The 22,951-nt window shown below is 43.8% G+C and overlaps 1 protein-coding gene and 1 long non-coding RNA gene across 2 annotated transcripts; one reads left to right on the forward strand and one right to left on the reverse strand.

The window, feature by feature from the left end:
* Positions 1 to 1,782: 1,782 nt before the first annotated feature.
* Positions 1,783 to 4,731, forward strand: LOC125746179 (uncharacterized). Its single transcript, XR_007398873.1, has 2 exons — positions 1,783 to 2,228; positions 3,505 to 4,731. It is a non-coding gene; the product is annotated as an uncharacterized LOC125746179 (long non-coding RNA).
* A 3,520-nt stretch (positions 4,732 to 8,251) lies between these two features.
* Positions 8,252 to 15,441, reverse strand: tnfsf13b (TNF superfamily member 13b). Its single transcript, XM_049019864.1, has 7 exons — positions 15,419 to 15,441; positions 13,298 to 13,387; positions 12,844 to 12,931; positions 11,906 to 11,962; positions 10,336 to 10,451; positions 9,130 to 9,280; positions 8,252 to 8,778 (listed from the first exon to the last, which is right to left on the reverse strand). The coding sequence occupies exons 2-7, from the start codon at positions 13,313 to 13,315 to the stop codon at positions 8,666 to 8,668; spliced, it is 543 nt and encodes a 180-aa protein (XP_048875821.1). The 5' UTR covers positions 13,316 to 13,387; positions 15,419 to 15,441; the 3' UTR covers positions 8,252 to 8,665.
* Positions 15,442 to 22,951: the final 7,510 nt, after the last annotated feature.

Here is a 22,951-nt window from a genome sequence, read left to right on the forward strand (position 1 = left end):
TAGCAGGTAAAAGACTGTTTCACAGGTAGGTCAAATCAGACAAACTTAAACTGGTACCTTTTGAGACAACATTGCAGGTACACAAAGTTTTGTGTTTCAGAATAAATCCATATACTCTGGCTTTTTTCCCTCTTATTTAGAAGAAATTTCATATTCAAGCAAATATGCCAAAGCAAGAGAAATGGTGTAAGTGTAAGCATTACTAACTAGCATTAGTAGCATGGACTGAAATATCTCAATGCATTGCTGATAAAATAATAAAGGAATCAACTGCACAGTCCAAACAAGTTTATTCAGTACAGTGTAGGTTGTGATTATTCCAAGCCAATTGCTAGTCACTGCTGCTAAACACCCACACATCTACCCCATTCAGCGTAGAACAGTTACCAATTAGGCAAGTGCTCCGGTTGAGTAATTCCAATGGGGACCCCTGACGTAGCATGTATGAAGTGCATGATGTGTATAAAAATATTGGACAAACTGGAATTCAAAAAGGAGCGTTTCTTTGATCCACCTAAGAACATGCAATGCAGGCGGTCAGTTGAAGTACATCAGGGGTGGGGAACCTGTTCCACGGAGGGCCGGTGTGGGCGTGGCTTTTTAAGACGGCCTCTCAATCAGCCAATAACAGTGGGTCCCCAGGACTGGAGTTGAGAATCGCTGCTTTATTATTGGCTGATTGAGAGGTCATCCCAAAAACCCGCACCGGCTCTCCATGGATCAGGTTCCACACCCCTGATGTATATCAAGATGAGGATGCCTCTGTCTGTCGGCTTAGGATTATGAAGACACGCTACATCCTTTGAACTGATTTTTTTTGTTTGTTTTAATTGAAAGAATTATTTATATATTTGACCAGTCATTTAGCTTAATTGATTCTCCCGCTAGGCATGTTGACAAGGCAGATCACCTGAATCCTGCCTAATTGTAAAATAGTTGTATATTTTTTGCTATACTATTGTTATGAACTTTTTATATAATTATATGCATTATTCACATGCATTTTGGATTGTAATATTTATTTACAAATGTATATTGTAGAATTTTTGTTTGTATGTTACATGTTCAACTTCTTAAAAGCCACACAGTTGCGTTTGGCCATGCAGAGGTGTGTGACTTAATATAGTGAAATGAAGTTAAGTGTCATTTACATGCGATCGCCCGTGTTTTGCTGTGTTTCCACCCAAAGTGCGTATCTAGCCTAAAGTGCACTTAAACCCAGCAGCTAAGTGCTTTTATTGATTTAAGTACATGGGAGAAGCGACCCCTATGTGCAGATATACACCTTCAATGTAATTGAAGATAAGGGGCAGCTGGTAGCTCACATGAACTACATAGAAACGCTCCCTTATTTTTGCACAGTGACTGATTATTCTTTGACTCGATTCCATTACAGGCATGAACTCCTGTGAACACATCCATTCAAGGTTGCGGGGGTCCGGAGCCTATCGGAGCAAGGCAGGGGACAGCCCAGGATGGGGGGCCAGCCCATCACAGGGCACACTCACACACCATTCACTCACACATGCACACCTATGGGCAATTTGGTAACTCCAATCAGCTTCAGTATGTTTTTGGACTGTGGAGGGAAACCGGAGTACCCGGAGGAAACCCCACGACGACATGGGGAGAACATGCAAACTCCACACACATGGAATTCTGACACAGACTCAAACCCGGGTGCCAGAAGGGTGAGAGGACAGTGCCAACCATGGCACCACCGTGCCACCCTGTTCCTCTAACCACATGCAAGTTGAAACCTGTTAATACAGAAATGTTAACGCTGCCTTTAATTGAATAGGGAGTTCCAGTTCTAGCTGGAACTTGAACTTGTTACCTCTTGATCATTTATCTGACCCTGAAACCCAGCGCTGAAGCTCCACGGGGACAGCAAGCTGCTCCTCCAGAAGCCGACGCCCCCGGGACCGTCAAGCAGGTCATGTGACCCCGTGTAAAGCAGCGGAACAACACCGCTGCAATCTGCCTGCAACTATCTGGCCCACATTCCTAGGAATGGCTCCCAGCCGGCCATGGCGGGCTTACATGGGGGAGAGCGGGAATGGAGGATGCCTGGCTGCAATCCAGCTCAGGTTCACCTTTAGCCGCCACCATTAATCAGCTTCTGCACCAGCATGAGGGAATATGGATGAGGGAGAGAAATTACCAGAGATGTGGCAGAGACAAGACACGAAGATGGATCGAAGGAAGGGACTGCAAAACTGAGTCAGGTGCAGCAACTTTCTGTGGTGCATGCTGTGTAATACGGGAGCAAAAATCCATGCTTTGAGACAAATATTTTGCATCCCCAAACCTCAAATTAAATGTATTGCTTTTTACAAATCTGCTCACTGTTATCTCATTTGCTTAATTGTATACCACAGGAATTTGTATCTTCTGATGTAACATAACAAATGCATTTTGAATTACCTATTAACCGTCATATTTAAGCATATGTTTTAGACATTTACGTGTCAGGTGCAACCAAGGAAACAGGAGAACATTAAACACAAAGATGAAGATTAAAATTATAATGAAAATGAATATTATAATGACTCATTTTAATAAATTCATAAATCCATCGTTATTTGTGTCTATTGGGAATCACTAACCAATCAGTTTCCGTGTAACAAGTAAATCACTGTTCACACTGCCTGTTAATCTGCCTCACTCGACAATCTAGAACTAAACAAGGGAATGACATCAGCTTCCGTGGTTGCCATGGCAGAGCACAAGGGTATTTTTTAGAGCACTGAACAGCACGCTGCTGTAGACCCTTCCGAGGCGGCAGGCATGAGAACATGTAGATGAAGGCTCAGTCTGTTCACCCCTCAAAGCCGTTTCAGAGTTCATGTCCCCACAAATTCTAACCCAATCCGTTTCTCTCACACATGGACTTCATGGTGCACGGCTAGTGTTCACCCTGCTTGGGCTGCCCGCCGTGACTGGGCTCAGAGCCCACATATGAAACCGGGGTACCGGAAAATGGAAGTCCAACAGAATTGGCAACCTGTAAAATGTTGGAGTTATGTTTGAGTAGTGGAATATGGAAACGGTCAAACTCTGTTCCCACGGGGAGTGAGGAAACACGCGAATGATAGGCTAAAATTCCATTTGTGCTTTTCAGTCATACAGAAACTGATTTTTATCCAAAACAGCAGTAAGTTCATTTTCAAAGGGGGGGGGGGGCAAAGCAGTAGATGGGATATCTGTATAATAAAAGCTGTTTGTGATGTACAACAGCAACTGGGCTGACAGCCAGTCTCTACAACAGCAGTGCATGCCATTACTCTTTCTGCTTATGCATCTAACCCAGCGTTTCCCAACCCGCTCCTTGGGGACCCAGAGACGGTCCACGTTTTTGCTCCCTCCCAGCTCGCTGCCAGCTTGTCCACATTTTTGAGCAAAAACGTGGACTACATATGGGTCCCTGAGGGCCGGATTGGGAAACACTGATCTGAACCCTTATTGTCTATCTAATGCCCCAACCTTCACTTTCATATACAGATTTTTAATTTCAGATTCCTGAATCGATAGCTTTGTAACACAGCATCATGCAGCAGAACAAAAGGATGACCAAAAAGAAAGCAAAATGGCAGATAACGATCTGAAGCACACTGGACTGCAGCCAGAAAGCGGCTTTGCACTCTGACAAGCTGTGAGGATGAGCGAGAGTCATGAGCAGAATGGAAACCTGAAGAGGAACTTCCTGTGTGCACTTTACCGAGCAGGCTGGAGAGCTGACGGGCAGCACCTCCCAGCATTTCACAGTAACCTTTTTAGCGCATGTTTGGAGATGTGCTAGAAGAACATGATGTTTCCTTTGCCTTAACCATGGTAACAGCAAGTGAACTCCAGCCAGGCCAAAAGACATGCAGAGGTATTAGCGATCTAACATAAAAATGAGGACGCGCCTGAGGGTGGCCGGATGCCAGTTGAGAGCCTTGTGGGGCGGGGGACCACACAATCATAGTGCTTTCATCGAGGACCGCTGCCCTCATGAAGGCTGGGGGCCACCTCACACAGATGGTGGACTGCAGCCGTAGTAGCACAACAGAAAAGTGTGTGAGGTTAGTAGGTGAAGATAGTATGCAGGTATAGCATGTGGGTGCAGCAAGTAGGGTGGGTATAGCATGTAGGTATAGTATGAGGGTGTAGCATATGGGGGTTGCGTGTGAGGACAGCATATGGATATAGCAGATCAGCATAATGTGAGATAGTGTGTGAGGACTGCATGTGAGGTTAGCATGTGGAATTTGCACATGATAATAGTACTGTATGTGTGGTGCACATGGGAGGGTAGCAGGTGCGGAGAACATGTGGGTATAGCATGTGACCATAGCATGTGGGTGTAGCATGGGACGATAACATGTGGGTGTAGCATCTGATGATAGTACAGTATGTGACGATAGCATGTACAGACAGCATGTGGGTGTAGCATGGGATGATAGCATATGGGGACGGATGGGTGTAGCATGTGATGATAGCATACAGCATGCAGACAGCATTTGACATGTGCGGGTGCATGCATAGCATGTTATGACAGTGTGAGGATAATGGGTGAGAGCTCTGCTGCTGAGAACTACAGTTTATTTCCTCTGCATTTATACATATATCTGCTGTGTTCATTAATTCCTGTTAAGAATATAATTAAAAGTAAAGGCAGCAAAGATGATGCACAGAAGCATTCTGACCATGGAGGACAGATAAAATTAAAATCTCAAACTCAAGAGATTTCCACTCTGCCCAGATCTGGCAGTGCTACCAGTTAACAAAGTCTGCTGCTTATATAAACTAGCTGCTTGCACATCCTGAGGCCCAGTCTTGCTGATCCCTCTTTCATTCTGGTGTCAAGCTGTAGAACCGTGGAATTCAGAGCTGGTTGTTTCCTGGTTTTGATGCTCTCTTGCCGTGCTCCTGGGCATCATTTCCTACCCCCCCCCCCCCCCCCCTACACGTGTATCACCACTTCAGGTCCCTCCACCCCCCGGTGTGCTTCACACCCGGGTTTCACGCCTGTCTGTTTCCTCTGACGACATCCCGGTGGCCATCCAGAAACATGAGGTTCCTCCCACGCAGCAAGTACAGTTACTATAGGTGGAAGATGTCGCTCAGAGTGGCCAGAGCACAGCTCGCGGTGCCTCATGCCAGACCTGAATAGCATCAACATTGTCTTTTAACTGCATCAGTATAACTCTATTGTGTTTCACAATAGAAGGCAAGGAATTCATTTGCCATTTTAAAACAAGATAATTAGTCTCACATGCAGCTCTGCTACAGTTCAGCCCTTAATTAGAGAACCACTGGATCCATCTGTTTCTGTTTTGGTATCTCTTATTAAACAGTGTGCTTACAAACAGTACGGATCAGGACATGGCTACATATCACATATGAGCTGGGTCACAAAATGAATTAGGCTACAATATAGGGGCCATATTAGTTTATGACCCTTTTATACATTGATGAAAATTGTGTGAGACCACGATGCGTTCGACCGCCATCAAATTGTCAAAACCATTTCTGACATTTGTGTATCTCTTAAAGAGGGGAGCCGTGCAGAGGACTACGCCTCTGTGTCTGTGATCACAAGGTTGCTGGTTCAAGCGTGGCCTTGGTAGAATACTCACATGTCCGTAGGCCAGTGATACCAATCTTGTTCCCATCTGTATGGAAACAAGATGGAGGACAGAATGGTTTTCCCACAAAAGGCCATTTTCTACTTTATAAATATTCTGTCATATTGCACATATATTATTATGTGTGTATGTATAATCACCACTGTGAACATGTGCTTTTTTTATACCTTACTAATTGGAGGAGCTAACAGATCCCTGTTGCTCTGTAAACCGGGACAGAAGCCTCGAGAGCCGATGGGGGTGATGGTGGGATAGTGCCATACAACATACAACATGCCAACAGTGCCATATCTGCTAATGTATAAAACTCCCTACTGGGTCCTGCTGTCCTGGACTCAGTACCGCTGAACTTTGAAACGTGAGCTAAGGATCCCGCTGAGGCCCCGGAGACAGGAACACGATAGCTGGGTGCAACTTGCAGAACCGCGTGGTGAGCTGCACAATTAGCCGCTCTCTGCAAATCCCGTAACTGAGGGGGGTCACGCTCTCAGCCCTAGAGTGGAGTAATATGCCAGAGTCTCTCATTACCGTAGACGTGGTCAGGATCACTGCTTCCAGTGCTGTCACTGCACACAGCCACTCCTCGGTTAGCGACCATTCGCAAATATCACGGTAATAAAAAAAAAATATATATAATGTTCCGACAAATGCGTACATTTACGACCAAATTTTGTACGCCTGAGTGACAGCACAGTGAGACAGATCTTTGAAGCAGAATGTATAAAATGTTGTTTAAAATGAACGGAAAAAGAATCTGAGTATGGAAGTCTGAAGTAGTCAGAAGTACAGTCACAGTTAGGCCTAGGTTACCGTGGTTTTCACGAAACAGGACTTGGTTGCTAAGCGAGGACTGGTTATATGGGTCATGTGGGTCCATCAGGTGTATGTTTGCTTTTAGGTCTTAATACAAGGTCTTAAGAAATACATTTATCAAGGTACTTTAGTACACCGTGGTCTTGTGAAATGCTGACCAACCCACAGCACTCTCCCCATCAGGGAAATGAAGTTATAGCTCACATTTTTAGTTCTAACTTACTTAGATCCCGACCTGTGCTTTGTTTCCAGTGAATTTGTCAAAAACAATGGCAAAATTATACAGCTTCACAAGCCGTTAACAATCATTATTCTTATGAACCCTATTTATAATATATAAAATATAATATTAATCAGTCGATTGATTTGTAGTTGACTTTGCTTTGTCGTTTAGATTTTTTTATCGTTATTATTTCATTTATGTGGAAATTAACAAGGCCTTTGGACAGACTGCATCTCAAAATTGCAAGTACCACGACATTCAGCATAAACCACCCCGCCCTGTACATTAAAACCTCCCAGCATCTTTACAGACAGATATTCTCAGGTTGTTCCCACAGACATGGCGAACACACAGTGAAGTGACAGTTACAACAATGAAAGTGACATTTTGGTAGATGACTGGCTTGGCAGCTGCAGTCATTCACCTCTGTCTCACCTTGTTTCAGTGTTCAGATCAAGTGTTTCATCTCATTCACAGGGCTTGGGCAAAAGCGCCCCCTAGAGGCAGCTTTCCGCTCAAATTGCAGAGAATTGAAGCTGTGAAACCCACTGTGGGTAAGAATACTGTGCAGTGGTTGCCACTGCCTTCCCAACAGTCACTGTTAAACCACTGGATCCAAGTAGGCAGTAGCAGAACGACTACAGTTATCACCATAAATTTCAAAGGCTCATTTCTCCCTCATTAAGAGTATCTAGGGTACATTTTCTTTTTATGTGTTACCATTAATATTCATTAGCAATTAGCCATTCTTTGTCTTACAACAGGATTTCGTTGTTTTAAATACATAACCCAAATAAAATAATTTTGGGGGAAATGGGTTCAGGCAGGAAAAAAAACATGGTAAGTACAGCCTGTCTGGTTTCTATCCTCATTTTGTTCATTTCTGCGCATAGCTCTAAATGAACATAGCTGGAAAATGTAAGACACATACATTATTCATTTCAGGACATGTCTAGAGGATTCAGCATAGACAGAGCAGTTTTGTCAATAATGCAGATCACCATTTTAAATACTATTAGCCTCTCCCTGTCCACTGCTAGCTAACGCACTGTAGGTCACTCTTTCTGACATTAGATTCTGCCACATCCTCTTTTAACTGACCGCACCACAGTTCCATCTAGTGGTGTAGAAGAAATTAACACGAATAGAGCTGGTAAAACATTAATATGTATAAATAGGTAAAATGATCGATTTATAATCGTCTACTTGAATAAATACATCAGATACCCTAACTTCGGTACAAATACCCACAAATGAATGTAACTGTCAAGTTCTAAACAGAAGGAAAGGTTGACAAGATGCATGCAAATGTAACAAACTATCCACCTGCAGCTACAGTATAACATAAACAGAATTTGGCTTTCGAAGGTGGCTTTCATTTACAGTGGTTCTCCTATAATACAGTGTCACCATAAGAAGAAACCGAGGGACAGCAGTTGAGGACCAACATTAGTTAAATTCAGCAGGCAGAGTAGAAAGCAGAGCATTTATGCTTGATCTCAGGTCTCTCTGTGGTGTCCGGCCTTGTGACATCAGTTACCAGCCAACCCGGCGGGACCAAGATGCCGCCAATACACAAAAATACAACAACAACAAACAACAAATTTATTTTTGTATAGCGCAGTTTCACGACATTACATCGTCTCAAAGCGCTTTACAGCATCCCCACCCAAAGCCCCCAGTGAGTAAGCCATAGGCGACAGTGGCAATGAAAAACTCCCAAGAAGGAAGAAACCTTGGGAGGGACCAGACTCAAAGGGGGAGCCCATCCTCCAGAGGCCGGCAGGGAGAGTCAAATAGGAGAGATGGTTAAGTGCCAAGTCACACTGTCCAATTCATAAGATGTAGAAGATGACCAGCCATCTATCTTATAGATGAAACAGGCTCCGGAAGATGAAAAATAATGATTCAGGTTGTATCCACTCAGTGTTATCAAGAACATGGGCTGCTCAATTCATAACCACGGCATCCTCCATCGCTACAAAAATAACCCATGTCACAGAAGCCCCATGATTCCAAAGAAGGTGTCTTCTCCAGAGAGAGAGATGTTTGCAGTCTGGCGAGGGATCAACAGCTCCACCCGGTCCCCAGCCTCCAGCATCACTACCCCTGGAGAGACACAACCAGAGGAGTAAATTATGGTGCCTCGCTTGCTCCCTAAACCCAGTGTTGCCCAAACATGGTCAACCAGGACACCAGGAGATGAGTTGGCTGCCACTGAGCAAAACCCTTTACCTCCAAATGCTCCAAGGGACTGTGTGACCCAGGTGTCTCAAAAAAGTATGAAACTTTGGGGGGAAAATAATGGTGAAATAACTTAAATGAAAATGTTAAAATAAAAGACCCACGGTTACAATGGATTATGAAATAGGTGGCTTGGTGGCAGTGTGTTTTATTAGTCATACTGGGAGAAGTGGTTTCCATAATAGTGGAAGGGTGACCTGGCTGGTGGGAACATACCTGCTGTGTAACAGGTGTTGTACGGATAGTCTTGGTTCATGTTCTGGATGCAGCGGAATAAAGGGATTATCTGTGGCTGGTTTCCAACGTTTTCTTGTTTTATGTGGTTGATGACATGGCCCATCGCAAAGGTCTTATCCATGTAATAAACCTGGCAGAAGAATAACGCTTCATCTATCTCCAGCTTACATAATAAAAAAATAATACAAGGCAACTGCATAATTATAATGACATAATAAAAAGTCATAAAAATAATTACATTCAAGTAATGAAATTAAGGGTGTGTCAACAGATTTTTAAGGACATGACGGAAAAAAGCTAAAAGATTACTGGACGCCACTGAAATTGCGTTCACTAATATCTTTTTGTAGAGATGGAGGAAATCGATGCCGTGGTTAAGATCCAAGCATCCTATCTTCTTCACATTGATGTTTAACGTCTAGTTTTGATAAAACTGAGTGCGGCTCCAACCTGAATAACTATCTTTCTGTGCTGTTGACATTTTGGTCCTGCTGGGTTGACGTGTGTAACTGATGTCACAAGCCCAGAGACCACAGAGAGACCTGAACTTACTGAGCTGGTTATTATTTAATTGTCTAGCCAGTGCTTTTTATCAAAACAAGTTACAGATTGATTTATTTATAGATCCGGATTTTTCCAGCAGAAATGTGGGTGTTTGTGACTTCCAAAGGCAAAAAGGAAGCAGCAATAGGCCACAGCTCAGTGTCTTTAATCATTATAATACATGTAGGTAAGTAGAACAAGTAATCTACAATAAAATATCCCTTTTGCTAGGTTATTGAATAGGGGCTTCTATTGTCTATGTACCTCCATATCTTTTACTGATCTTTGCACTTTGTGGGTCTGGCCCATAGATTTTACACTGTATAATACAGGTGGGTCAAAGGAATATCAGCCCCGCCCTAGAGGTGAAGTGGGAGAGCCACAGCACTGAAGTGTTAAGCTAAATTCAAGCCAGGAGTAGTTAGCAGAACTGAGGTGCAGATTGAAGGGAACTTACAGTTACCTGCTGGTGCATATGACAGAATGACTCCCTGTACCCTATTGTGACGAGTCCCTATTGAGACTGTGAATATGAATATAAATGCACTTCTTTTTCACAGTTAGATCTGCACTGTTGGTTTGAGCTAAATGTAGCTCTGTAGGGGGTTGGCATGTGTGCGGAAACAATGAACAAGTGCCTACCTGGCCGTAGACAAAGTAGAGCCCCCTCTCTGTTACCAGGATGGTGTTTTTGTCCTCTTTCAAGGCGTCGCCCCTCTTCAGGCCAACTAGCCATGGAATAGCAGTGTACGTGTCGTCTGAAATGTGTGGGCAGACCATGAACGCCCTCCCACAGTACAGAGAAAACACACCTTATCTCTAAAGCAGACAACCCTACTGTATATGTGTGTGTGTGTGTGTGTGTATACATATACAGGAGTTAGACAATGAGACCAAAACACCGGCCAACATAGTGGTTGAGGTTTCACGCCTATAATAAGGCAGCCCGGTGGCCAGTCTTCACTGGTTGCACATTCCATCAGTAAGATCAGAGTGTGAAGGCTGAATTGCAAGCCACACAACATAATGAGAGACATAGCAGAGTTCGAAAGAGGACAAATTGTCGGTGCATCTGTGACCAGGACAGCGAGTTCTTGTGGTGTATCGAGAACCACAGTATCCAGGGTAATGTCAGCCTAGTACCACGAAGGATGGACCACATCCAACAGGAGTAACTGTGGATGCAAGAGGAAGCCGTCTGACAGGGATGTCCGAGACTAAGCGAGACTGTATCCAAAAAAACATAAAACCACAGCTGCCTAACTCACCGGAGAATTAAATGTGCACATCGACTCCTGATTCCAACAAAACTGTTCATCAAAGAGTCAATATTCATGATCGGACTACTATAGCCAAATCTATGGTCAATTGTGCCAAAGCCGAACGTCCATTTCAATGGTGCCAACAGTGCAAATTTTGTGCTGTGGACAATGTGAAACGTATTGTTCTCTCATTCAATTCAATTCAATTTTATTTGTGTAGAGCATTTTCACATTACATGGCCTCAAAATGCTTCACATTATCTGTGCCCAAAGCCCCCAGTGAGCAAGCCAGAGGCGACAGTGGCAAGGAAAAACTCCCTCGAAGGAAGAAACCTTAGGAAGAGCCAGACTCAAAGAAAGGGGGGGGGGCCCTCCTCCAGGGGAGGAGCAGCAGAGGAAGTCAGATGAGCAAGATGGCAAAGTCCCAATTCACATTGGCCAAATTTTAAGATTTGAGTCTCAAAGCGGGGGAGGGGGGGCAGGCAGGTGTTGCTGCTGCTTCTGATGGCAGGATGAACAGCGATACAGCAGCAGACCATTCAGGAGAGACATCGCAGGCAGGAAGGCGAACATTGTAGGTGAGTAATATGTAAGCTCCGGCAGAAATGTCTATGGGAGTATAAGAAGGAGAGAGAGGAAGGTGGCAACGCAGACGTGTGTTACATTGTGTTTTTTAAGTAAATATACAATTACTAACCAGATAAAAAAGCCTAATACTAATAACTGCCTAATACTTTTTCACAGTACTGCATATTCATGCTTCTCATTAAAGGTCACTTTGCTATGCGTTCCCACAATGCACCGAGGTTTGTGTTAACACGAGATTGCCGCTTAGAGCTTTATTTGTCTCTTGAATCATCTACACTTAGCTATTCTACACTATATCACACTAATTATTGGAAAGATGGTGAGTGATGTATCTCCCCTAGTCTTTCCAGTCAGGTGGTTACCTTTCAGAGTGCCGCTTCTCTGGCTATCTGCTATCATCTGCAAGCAGGGTTGAAACACTGGGGAGGGAAAAGGACTCCGTTCAGAACAGAATAAATTAATATCATGACTCCTATCATGGTATCTGCAGAAACGATTCCACACAAACCTCACTCTCCATTCTCAGAATTTCCCTGTTGGCTGGTACTGCACAATGGGGGCATCGTGAAGGGGGGGAAGTTGGAATGATTCCAGGGGCCCAAAAAATTTGGAATATAATTTCATTGGTCTGCAGTGAGGCGCAACATGATGAGCTTTCATGGGATCAAAAATCTCTAGCAGCACGCTTGCTGCACAGTCAAATTAGGAACCTCTCACATTACTCAAACTGAGAAAATGACACAACTTTCCATTTGTACAATATGAAACTGAGCAAATTCTTTCTGATATGTTGTTTGGGGGTGGTTTGTCAGCACTGACCACTCAGGGCCTGCAGGTTCGAATCCATCCAGCTCTGCATGATCTCTGCGTGGAACTTTTCTTGACAATCATTCATACCAGGTAGTTCCTGCCATCACAGTTCTCCCATTTCCTCCCACAAGCTCCTCTGTTGACTATATAATTTCCAACGACACTATAAGCCTGTTACTAATGCAGACCGATATTCTATCAGCAAGACAACCTCAAACAGGAAACGCAGGCATGGCACAGACACATTTCACACTAGATAGCCAGACACCCACAATATTCACACTACAAAAATATTCTTACATCTACAAAAAAAAAATGAGCAACCAAGTTTCAAGTCAGGTGGAAACTTTGACTGTTTGCTCTTGTACTGGCATTTTAATTGCAAATATTACCTTTTAACACACAACATTGCCTGTAGACAACAAGCCTCATTCCTTAGACATTCCTAGACAGCGATGGTCGGCCAATCCTTGGACAGCCACACATTTACCTGGTTTCTCCAAGACTATTCTTGTGCCCCGTTCCATTGTTTTTGGGATTTCCATAGTGGGCCTTGCTTCATGTGGACTGGGAAAGTGCTGTGGACCACAGTTGAAGAAGTTTATTTCCAAACTGTACAAGAGGCAAAGAAGCACGTTCAGGTGTCAGGATATAATATGGAAAATTCGTCGGTTTTCAGTTTAACCCTAAGTCATGTCAAACAAACTAGAGAAGAGAACTGAGGAGTTATTTGGGCACAAAAGTATCGCTACCCTGCCAGTGAGATAAATGGTTTTAGGTTTGGCTTTGAGGTGTTTATTTTCAGCAAACAGCAACAAAAACTGCAACGCACAGTCATCCTCCCTAAAGTCTCTCCACAGTCGTAGAAATTCAAGCAAAATAAAAGATGACGAAGCCGGAGTTGAATCTGTGGTGGAGGAGAACCGCATGAAGTGGTGACCTACCATATCATTCCATAACATCTCGGTGTTGCCTGTCTGCTGGTGGTTGTTTTTTTCCCAGGACAGATGGGAGCGCAGAACAGTTACCTCAGCCTTCAGGGCCAAGATGTAGTAGAGTGAGATGGCAGCCAGAAAGAAAGATGCAAAGGCTACCAGACCCATGGCCAAAGCTGTCCGGGAGATGCCCCCTTGCCGCGACTCTGGGCCCCCTGGTGCCACATCGTAACCAGGATTTGTAAGCATGGCGGGTCGCTTTCCAGCCTGCGTGCTGCTGTTGAGATGACTAGCCGCGAGGAAGAGAAAACTTCTCTCGATTCTGCATATATAGCGTGCAGAGTTGCACTTCCTGTCTGACTGTTCAGCAAATTGCGTATGCGCATTGATCATCTAATTTTTTAATTTGGACTGAATGATCTCTATATCGTACCTCAGCCCGAGATCAGAGAGATTGCAAATGTGCGAAAGATCAGGGAGTTGCTATAAATACAGGGCATTCACTTTTAAGCTAAAACACTCTCTTCGATCTCATCATCCCTCTGCTCCTCCTGGGGATGGTCACTGTTTGTTCTATGTCAATATGCACTCTTCACGTTGGCCTGAAATACTCATTAATGTTACAGTACATTTTTATTGGTAGTCATCCTCCAGCATCATTGTAAATGTCAGTGTTCAGTGTCCCGAGTGCTACCATTAATTTGAGCTGTGACTCGCACAGGTTTTGCTCCATTAGTCCTTTCAACTCTATCCATTTTGACATTTTCCATCGGTCATAATTTGATGTGTAAATGCTGACAGTCTTGATATCATCCTTTTGTATGAGAAGAAAGAACTACTTGCGCCTATTGAAGTTTCTCAATTTTTAGTCTCATCTAACATGAAAATTTGCAGGCACTACAACTAAAATCTTATAAATGTTGAGATTAGAGTGTCTATGATGTGGGAATACAGGGGTTTCATTGGGGACCTTTCAATGGCTTAGTATTGTGAAGGAATATATGGTTAGTGCCAGGAGGAAATTAATATTTTTGTTTATTCATCTTTTTGGTTACTTGTTGAAGTTATGTGACAGACATTTATTAACTTTATAACATCTGAAAAAAATTGAAACCAAGATCCACTGCAAAAACACAAACATAACAGACAGTTTTAGAGTCTAATGCTGAGTTTTCCTGGCTATCGTTTTTCCGCCTACATATGCGGATTGGTGAAATCTATAAATGAAACTGTTAGCTGGCATCAAACAAACCAACGCTGCAGCACGTCATTGTGTTTACATGTAGGAGGTGTTCCAATTACACAATGGGTGTATTCTATTTCCTCTGTTTTGACGGAGCTCGACTTTTTTTATAGGATAATACATATATTATGAAATATATATATTTTCCCCAGAAGGGTAGTACGTGGATCATTGCGGAAGCGATTTTGCGTTTTGTTTACCGTCTAATGTGAATATCGATGTTTGATGGATTATCATGGGTGCGTTTTGGCGGAAAATGTTTAAAATATATGCCTCATTGCGCACAGGATTACTCTGGAATAGTTTAGTGCACAACGTTGCAACTTGGTCGACCGGATCGAGTAAATTCTTTCGCTTCCAACAATATGCGATTTATATGCGTTATACCTATTTAAAGTAAAGGGCCCAAGATTAATGGGTGCGACAATCGACGCATTTTGCGTTTGTCGGGTTCTAACGGTTAACGCGACCCAATACCAGCACGTAGAATGAAACGACCACACGTAATGGAACATAACAGTACTGCTTCCCGCTCGTTAAACCAAAGGTGTCAAAAGTGTTAAAACCAAGCATAAGAAATTGTAATTATCTTAAGCAATACGTCATGGTAATAAATCATTGGTGTTCAAACATAAGCAACTGCTATTTTTACATAGTTTAAAAATGTTATCCTATTTTGTTAGTATGGAACACAGCAAACTAGGCGACAGATGCGCTTTGGCAGTGTCGCACAACGGAACATAAAGCGTGTAACCATTAATTTACGTATTTCCGCGTTCACCGGAAATAAGCTACGTAATATTTGGTGACATCAGCTTACGTAAATATTTGTCTGAATTCAGCGGCTGCGTTCTTCGAGGGACGCGGTCTGTATAGCCTCCGCATACCTTTTGTAGGCTAAATCCTTCGAAGGTTCGCGCAATGAATCTTGGGATTTCGGCAAAAGAATTACGCATTTCTAAGGTGCCTTTGAAGGAGCCATCGAATTGGGACAGTCTTGTCGCGCCGCTGTGACGTATGGGACTTCGAATCCAGCCTTAGAAGGATGCAGCTCCTGAATTCGGATACAGCTAGTGTGTCATTTCGCAGCGGAGTGTGTTGAGTGTTAAATCTAAACAGTATTTTATGGTCCCATTTATAAATTGACATGGAACAAGCATATATGCATATCTGTCATTCAAATAGATATAAATTTTGTGCTATATTCCACATAGTTGTAAACATACACAAGAAACACGGAAAAGAAAAACGGCTTTTAAAATAAGATTTTATCCTTTAAAAATTAAGATGCTCGACACCAAAAATAAACCCAGCTTCTGTGCCGTTTTAAAGGAATAAATGTTTCTTAGGCTTAAGAATCGTAGAAATATGTATGTCTTTTCTCACTTGAGAAGAAACCGCTCTAGAAAATATTCTGTCCTCGAATAAACGTCGAAGTGTGTGTACTCGCATTTTAAATGATTTCTGCTAGTCCGTCTGCATCTTCGCTCCATCGTATTAAGAGGGCTGTGCTTCGAAATGCAGGAGGCGGTCACTTAGTTTCTAACCCTCATTGTAAGTCTAGTAAATTAGGGGACGACCTATGAGGAATAGGGTAATAGCATTTAACCTTCAAATATGCGGGCATCTAGTCCTGCCTCCCCCCAGTTTTTATCTTTAAGGCGAACAGTAACATGTAGTGCTGAAATCTCTGAAACATTTACAACACTAGCAGCTGACGGAAGGGATTGCATTCGAGAGGAACTTTATACCAAATATAGACTGGTGATTAGAACTGGTTTTATTTACTGGCGTCACTCCTGTTATACTGCAATAATCCGGTCAGATCATTCTGCCTGCTTGTGGATATTACAGAGAAATCTCCTGTCACTTGTGTGTGTGTGTGTGAACCAGTAAATATATATTCATCACAAATAAATGCAGCCAAACCAAATTGCTCTGAGAAATCTCTAAAACGAGATGAAAGATTCCTGACTTTCTTGTAGCTGGTAGCCTTTATGGCCACGCAAGTGAGTATATGTTTCAAAATATAAGGCTCTGCAGCTTCCTTCCGATGACAACCTCTAGGGGGCGCTCAATGACTATAAGCTAGCCGAGCTGGCACTCAGACATCACTATCACTTATCTCAGGTTGATAAATGTCTGGTTGATGTGGGGCTCCCCCAGCGCAGAATTCACATTGTTTGACATCACCTTACACCAGTGTTCCCCAATCCAGTCCTCGGGGACAGGCAGACAGTCCACATTTTTGCTCCTGGTAGTAAGCTGGAAGGGAAAATGTGGACTGTCCAGCAAGGAGCTGGGATGGATCAAAAACATGGACTGGCTGTGGGTGCCTGAGGATTGGGCTGGGAAACACTGCCTTACACTAAACTTTCAGCTGCTGTTCTATGCTCGTGGCTGGAATGCTGAGCCATTTATTGTCGTATAAGCTCAAGTGCATATATTACGGATCTGAATCACACACCAGCTGTGAGACAAACATGTGGATGATGACACGTGGCTCCCATCACACTAACGTTTCATCCATTCTGTTGATTCTCTCACGCCACGTTACGCGCAAAGGCACTGAGGTCGGATTCAATACATTTAGAGTCACATGGTGTCACATGCACTCTCTTTTCTCTAGACAGGAAGGCTAATTGGATTAACAAATGAATCAATAAATCAAACCTGATTTAATGTCCGAAACAAAGCAAGGGGCAGCACAGACTTGTGGGAAGACATGGATACCATGGATTACAATTAACCAGTGGCATGGTACTTTGCTTAGGAAGTGAAATAGTAGCATTATAGTCGGAGGAAAGAGCCACAAACTAAATTAAAACATTAGCATGAAATACAACCAGTGACAGAGAACCCTAAATGTAATCATTGTGGCACATCTCCAGGGATCGGGGTTCCCTGGGGTGGCGGACTTGGGGTGAGGGGGATGAGAGGATCAGAGTAGCTGTCCTTACTGGGAGAAACTGTGACGGGGAAGGAGGAGGAGCCTTGTGTCAGAGAGGTGGCTACCCCAAGAGATCCAGGTGGAGTCATACGCTGAAAGTGATAGTATACACAGGAATGGGGAAAGGCAAGAGAGAAATGGGATTCAGACAAAGAGAGAGGGCCCTTCACTGTGCAGCAGAGCTACTGGGGAGGCAGGCTACATGTGTGACTGCACAGAGACTGTGCCGTTTCAGCGCAGAGGTCGGCCGGTGAGCTGTGTCAGGGCAGGTGTCACACATGTGACCGCGCACAGTGACTGTGCCGTTTCAGCGCAGAGGAAGGCCGGTGAGCTGTGTCAGGGCAGGTGTCACACATGTGACCGCGCACAGTGACTGCGCCGTTTCAGTGCAGAGGTCGGCCGGTGAGCTGCGTCAGGGCAGGTGTCACACATGTGACCGCGCACAGTGACTGCGCCGTTTCAGCGCAGAGGAAGGCCGGTGAACTGCGTCAGGGCAGGTGTCACACATGTGACCGCGCACAGTGACTGCGCCGTTTCAGCGCAGAGGTCGGCCGGTGAGCTGCGTCAGGGCAGGTGTCACACATGTGACCGCGCACAGTGACTGTGCCGTTTCAGCGCAGAGGTCGGCCGGTGAGCTGTGTCAGGGCAGGTGTTACACATGTGACCGCGCACAGTGACTGTGCCGTTTCAGCGCAGAGGAGTACCCACACACACACACACATTATATATATATATATATATATATATATATATATATATATATATATATATACTGAACAAAAATATAAACGCAACACTCTTGTTTCTGCTCCCATTTTTCATGAGATGGACTTAAAGATCTACAATTCATTCCAGATACACAATATTACCATTTCTCTCAAACATTTCTCACAAATCAGTCTAAATGTGTGATAGTGAGCACTTCTGCTTTGCTGAGATAATCCATCCCACCTCACAGGTGTGCCACATCAAGATGCTGATCTGACATCATGGGTAGTGCACAGGTGTACCTTATACTGCCCACAATAAAAGGCCACCCTGGAATGTGCAGTTTTTTGCTTTATTGGGGGTCTGGGGACTCAGAACCGGTCAGTATCTGGTGTGACCACCATTTGCCTCATGCAATGCAACACATCTTCTTCGCATAGAGTTTATCAGATTGTCAATTGTGGAATGTTGGTCCACTCCTCTTCAATGGCTGTGCGAAGTTGTTGGATATTAGTGGGAACTGGTACACGCTGTCGTATACGCCGGTCAAGCACATCCCAAACATGCTCAACGGGTGACATGTCCGGTGAGTATGCTGGCCATGCAAGAACTGGGACATTTTCAGCTTCCAAGAACTGTGTACAGATCCTTGCAACATGGGGCCGTGCATTATCTGTCTGAGTGGCTGGTCTCAGACGATCTTGGAGGTGAACCTGCTGGATGTGGAGGTCCTGGGCTGGTGTGGTTACACGTGGTCTGCGGTTGTGAGGCCGGTTGGATGTACTGCCATATTCTCTGAAACGCCTTTGGAGACGGCTTATGGTTGAGAAATGAACATTCAATGCACGAGCAACAGATCTAGTTGACATTCCTGCTGTCCGCATGCCAATTGCACGCTCCCTCAATGCTTGTGGCATCTGTGGCATTTTGCTGTGAGACAAAACTGCACATTCCAGGGTGGCCTTTTATTGTGGGCAGTATAAGGTACACCTGTGCACTACCCATGATGTCAGATCAGCATCTTGATGTGGCACACCTGTGAGGTGGGATGGATTATCTCAGCAAAGCAGAAGTGCTCACTATCACACATTTAGACTGATTTGTGAGAAATGTTTGAGAGAAATGGTAATATTGTGTATCTGGAATGAATTGTAGATCTTTAAGTCCATCTCATGAAAAATGGGAGCAAAAACAAAAGTGTTGCGTTTATATTTTTGTTCAGTGTATATATATTATTCGTAAGATGCTGCTACTAGTAAATTATTTAAAAGGGAATCTGAGCTTTTTATACATTTGGGGTTCAGATAACAATATGTTTACTTGAAAGTTTTGTTTTGAGTTTTCAAAGATCAATATGTTACTCTTCAATGTTAATAAGACAGACCCTTAAAACCTGACTGACTTGGGTGTAAATAGTAACCCAGTCCTTTGTGTGTGCATTGGAGCCTGTTTGTGCAAGAGTAGCGATTCCTTTGGGTGCATAAGAGAGAGAGAGAGAGAGAGAGAGAGAGGCATACTGTACTGAACCCCCATGAATTCTCAGCAGGAGAAGGTGATGATGGCTCAGTACAGTACGGCCAAAACTGTGTCTGACGCACTGATCCGGCAACCCGGTGGCTTCCGCTGCGTCACCCTCACACTCTTGTCAAGCACACTCACAGAGAAATCTTTAGTATCAGTACCATGACATCCGTCATCCATGACCTGTGGGTCTATCCGTAAATACGTAAATCAAAAAGATACAGGTGATAGAGGTATCATTTTTCATGCGTATCTTTTTCTGTCCATCATTATGCAATTATTATGCAGACAAGGAGTGGACACAGGACCTGTGGGCGGGTGGGGTGTCGCTGGCTGATTGCGGTGAATTGGCTGAGATTTGGCAGGAGTTGCAGATGTCTAGGACCCTCCCCCTGTGCAGAGTCGCACACATGCTCAAATAAAGGGTACATTTGCCTTGCAAATGAGCATGCCTTTCAGCTCCTGCACCAATCAGTATCTGTCAGTCCCTTAAAGTAAGGAAATGGCGTGGGGTGACACCAGGTGGGGGGGGGGGGGTGTCCTTGGCAGGAGATAAAAGGAAGGAACTGGAAAATCCCTCGTTAATTCACTCTTGCTACAGGAATGAAACACATCATAGCAGGAGCAGTAAGGCAGACGTTGTTAGCTGCTCTGCTTGTGTTGTGAGCTGTGGCCTAGTACACTTCTACTGAATTTCTAATAAATGTTATTTTTAAACAAGGTTGTGTCTATTTTTTATTTGATATTGTCCTCCTTGTCCCCCAACCCCAGCTGTATTATATATTATGAGATCATTATGTACAATTTAAACAAACATCTTCTCAACTAACACATCATCTTTCCTTTAATATAAGTTATATATATATAATATGTATAATATAAGTAGTGTAGAAATAAGAAAGACATCCACCCGTTTTCTGTCCTATTCCGGGTTGTAGGGGTTCCAGAACCTTGGAGGCCATGGGAGCAGGAAGGCCAAGGCTGTGCATGTCACCCAAGAGGCAGAGTTCCAGGGTAATGTTCAAATTAACATCAGCGACACACGGGTGATTATAGGAGACCAATCAGCACGCAGCAAGAACTTGGTGCTTAAGTGCAATCCAGGTCCTTCTAACTGAAATAGTAGTTAAATCCTGTCCGAGCTCAAAGTGTCCTCCCTGACATGTGTTACTGGTCACTCTATTAAAGCAGCTTTTTATTTCAGCCTAGGCAGCTTAACTGGTGAACAAATTGGCCCCTCCCAGTCTAAGACTGGATCTCCTAAAAGGACTAACTTTCCCCCTCACAGCACTGGAATCATAACAGTGAAACCAAAATCTGCATTTCCCTTCATTCAGTTTCTTTGCCCATTTGCTGTGTGTTTCTCTCTAACGTCTTACAGTATGTTCATGTCTCAGTGCGCCGTGTTTAAGGGTTATACATACACTATATGGACAAAACTATTGGGACACACCTCTTAATCGCCGAATTCAGGTGTTTCATTCAGACCATCACTACAGGTGTATAAAGTCAAGCACCTAGCTGTGCAGTCAGGTTTACAAACATTGTGAAAGAATGTGTCGTTCTGAAGAGCTCCGAGAATTGAAGCGTCATAGGGTGTCACCTTTCCAATAAGTCAGTTGGTTAAATTTCATCCCTGCTAGATATTCCACGACCAAATGTAAGTGGTATTATTGCAAAGTGAAAATGTTTAGGTGCAACAGAACGCCAACGCTCCATTGACTCGGTAACTGCAGAGTTCCAAACTTCCTCTGACATTAACTCCAGCATAAAAACTGTGTGGCAGGAACTTCATAGAATGGGCTACCATGGCCGAGCAGCTGCATGGTTGTGTCCCAGTGCACAAAACAAGGTCCATAAAGACATGGTTGGGTGAGTCTGGTGTGGAAGAACTTGACTGGCCCGTACAGAGCCCTGACCTCAACCCCATCGAACACCTTTGGGATGAATTAGAACAGAGATTGCGAGCCAGGCCTTCACGTCCAACATCAGTGCCTGACCTCACAAATGCTCTTCTGGATGAATGGGCAAAAATTCCCACAGACAAACTCCAAAATCTAGTGGACAGCCTCCCCAGAAGAGTGGCAGCTGTTATGCCAACTCCATATGGATTTAGAATGGGATGTCATAAAAGTTCCTGTGGGTGTTATTTCTGTGTCTTTGAACTATGGCCAACAAGATCAACATTTCATGTCGGTGTATGAATCATGCATCACACAGCTAAAGATAACAATATAGATATTTAGATTTTTTGTGATGAAAATAGAGGATCATTCCAATTCTTGGTTATTCATGCACACCCCTGCACCATGAACTTGTGGGAAGTTGGATGGCTGAATAAAATGTAAGAAGTTTATTGTAAATTTTGGAGATTTTAGGTTGCGCTGTGGGGCGGCATGGTGGTGCAGTGGTTAGCACTTGCCTCACACCTCTGGGACCCGGGTTAAAATTTCCACCTGGGTTACATTGCTGCGAAGTTTGCATTGAATGTGGTTTTCTCCCACAGTCCAAAAACATGCTGAGACTTGCTAAACTGCCCGTAGGAGTGCATGTGTGAGTGAATGGTGTGTGAGTGTGCCCTGCGATGAGCTGGCCCCCCATCCTGGGTTGTTCCCTGCCTCGTGCCCATTGCTTCCGGGATAGACTCTGGACCTCCCCCGCGACCCAGTAGGATAAGTGGTTTGGAAAATGGATGAATGTTGTGCTGTTTTCTGTAAGACTAGGTACCGTGATGGGATGGTCAATTCAAATTTATTTTTATGGGCAAATGCACCAGAAGTCTTGAGTTGTAAGTACTGCTTAGCGGGAAGAGAAAATTCCTCTCGGGGCATGTAAAATGGCTGAATGAAGCTATCATGTATAAGGGGTGTAATTCTTTCTTGGTGCCAGGACCTGAAAATGATGGGTGTTCCGTGAATTTTTATACCTGGGTTTGTCCAGATAGTGGATAATGTCTAGGGGTTTGTTTTATGTTCGCTGAAGAATTACATGGTGTTTTATAATATTCTACGGCTCTGACCTTGTCACTAATGAAAAATCATTCTGGGAGTAATTCAAAGATGAGAATAATTGGTATCTCTGTGTAGCCGATCTGAGATACACTCAGACTGAAAATAACCAGAATGCAAAATACAGTATATTCACAAATTCGGCAATGAATCGTCTCCTTGTTTTTTCTTGGTTCTTAGATGACTTGTAAGTTAATTTGTGAGGGTATGCGTTTCCAGTAAAAGTTCTTTCT

This window comes from Brienomyrus brachyistius, chromosome 1, assembly GCF_023856365.1.
Source record: "Brienomyrus brachyistius isolate T26 chromosome 1, BBRACH_0.4, whole genome shotgun sequence".
In the NCBI taxonomy this organism is placed as follows: domain Eukaryota; kingdom Metazoa; phylum Chordata; class Actinopteri; order Osteoglossiformes; family Mormyridae; genus Brienomyrus; species Brienomyrus brachyistius.

Bases quoted from the DNA above. Each gene is read 5' to 3' on its own strand.
- tnfsf13b (XM_049019864.1), bottom strand. The intron at 11,963-12,843 runs GTAAATGTGTGG...TTCCCTCCCCAG, and splicing joins AATAGTCTTGGAGAAACCAG to TGTTTCAACCCTGCTTGCAG. The intron at 9,281-10,335 runs GTAGGCACTTGT...TTCTTCTGCCAG, and splicing joins TCTACTTTGTCTACGGCCAG to GTTTATTACATGGATAAGAC.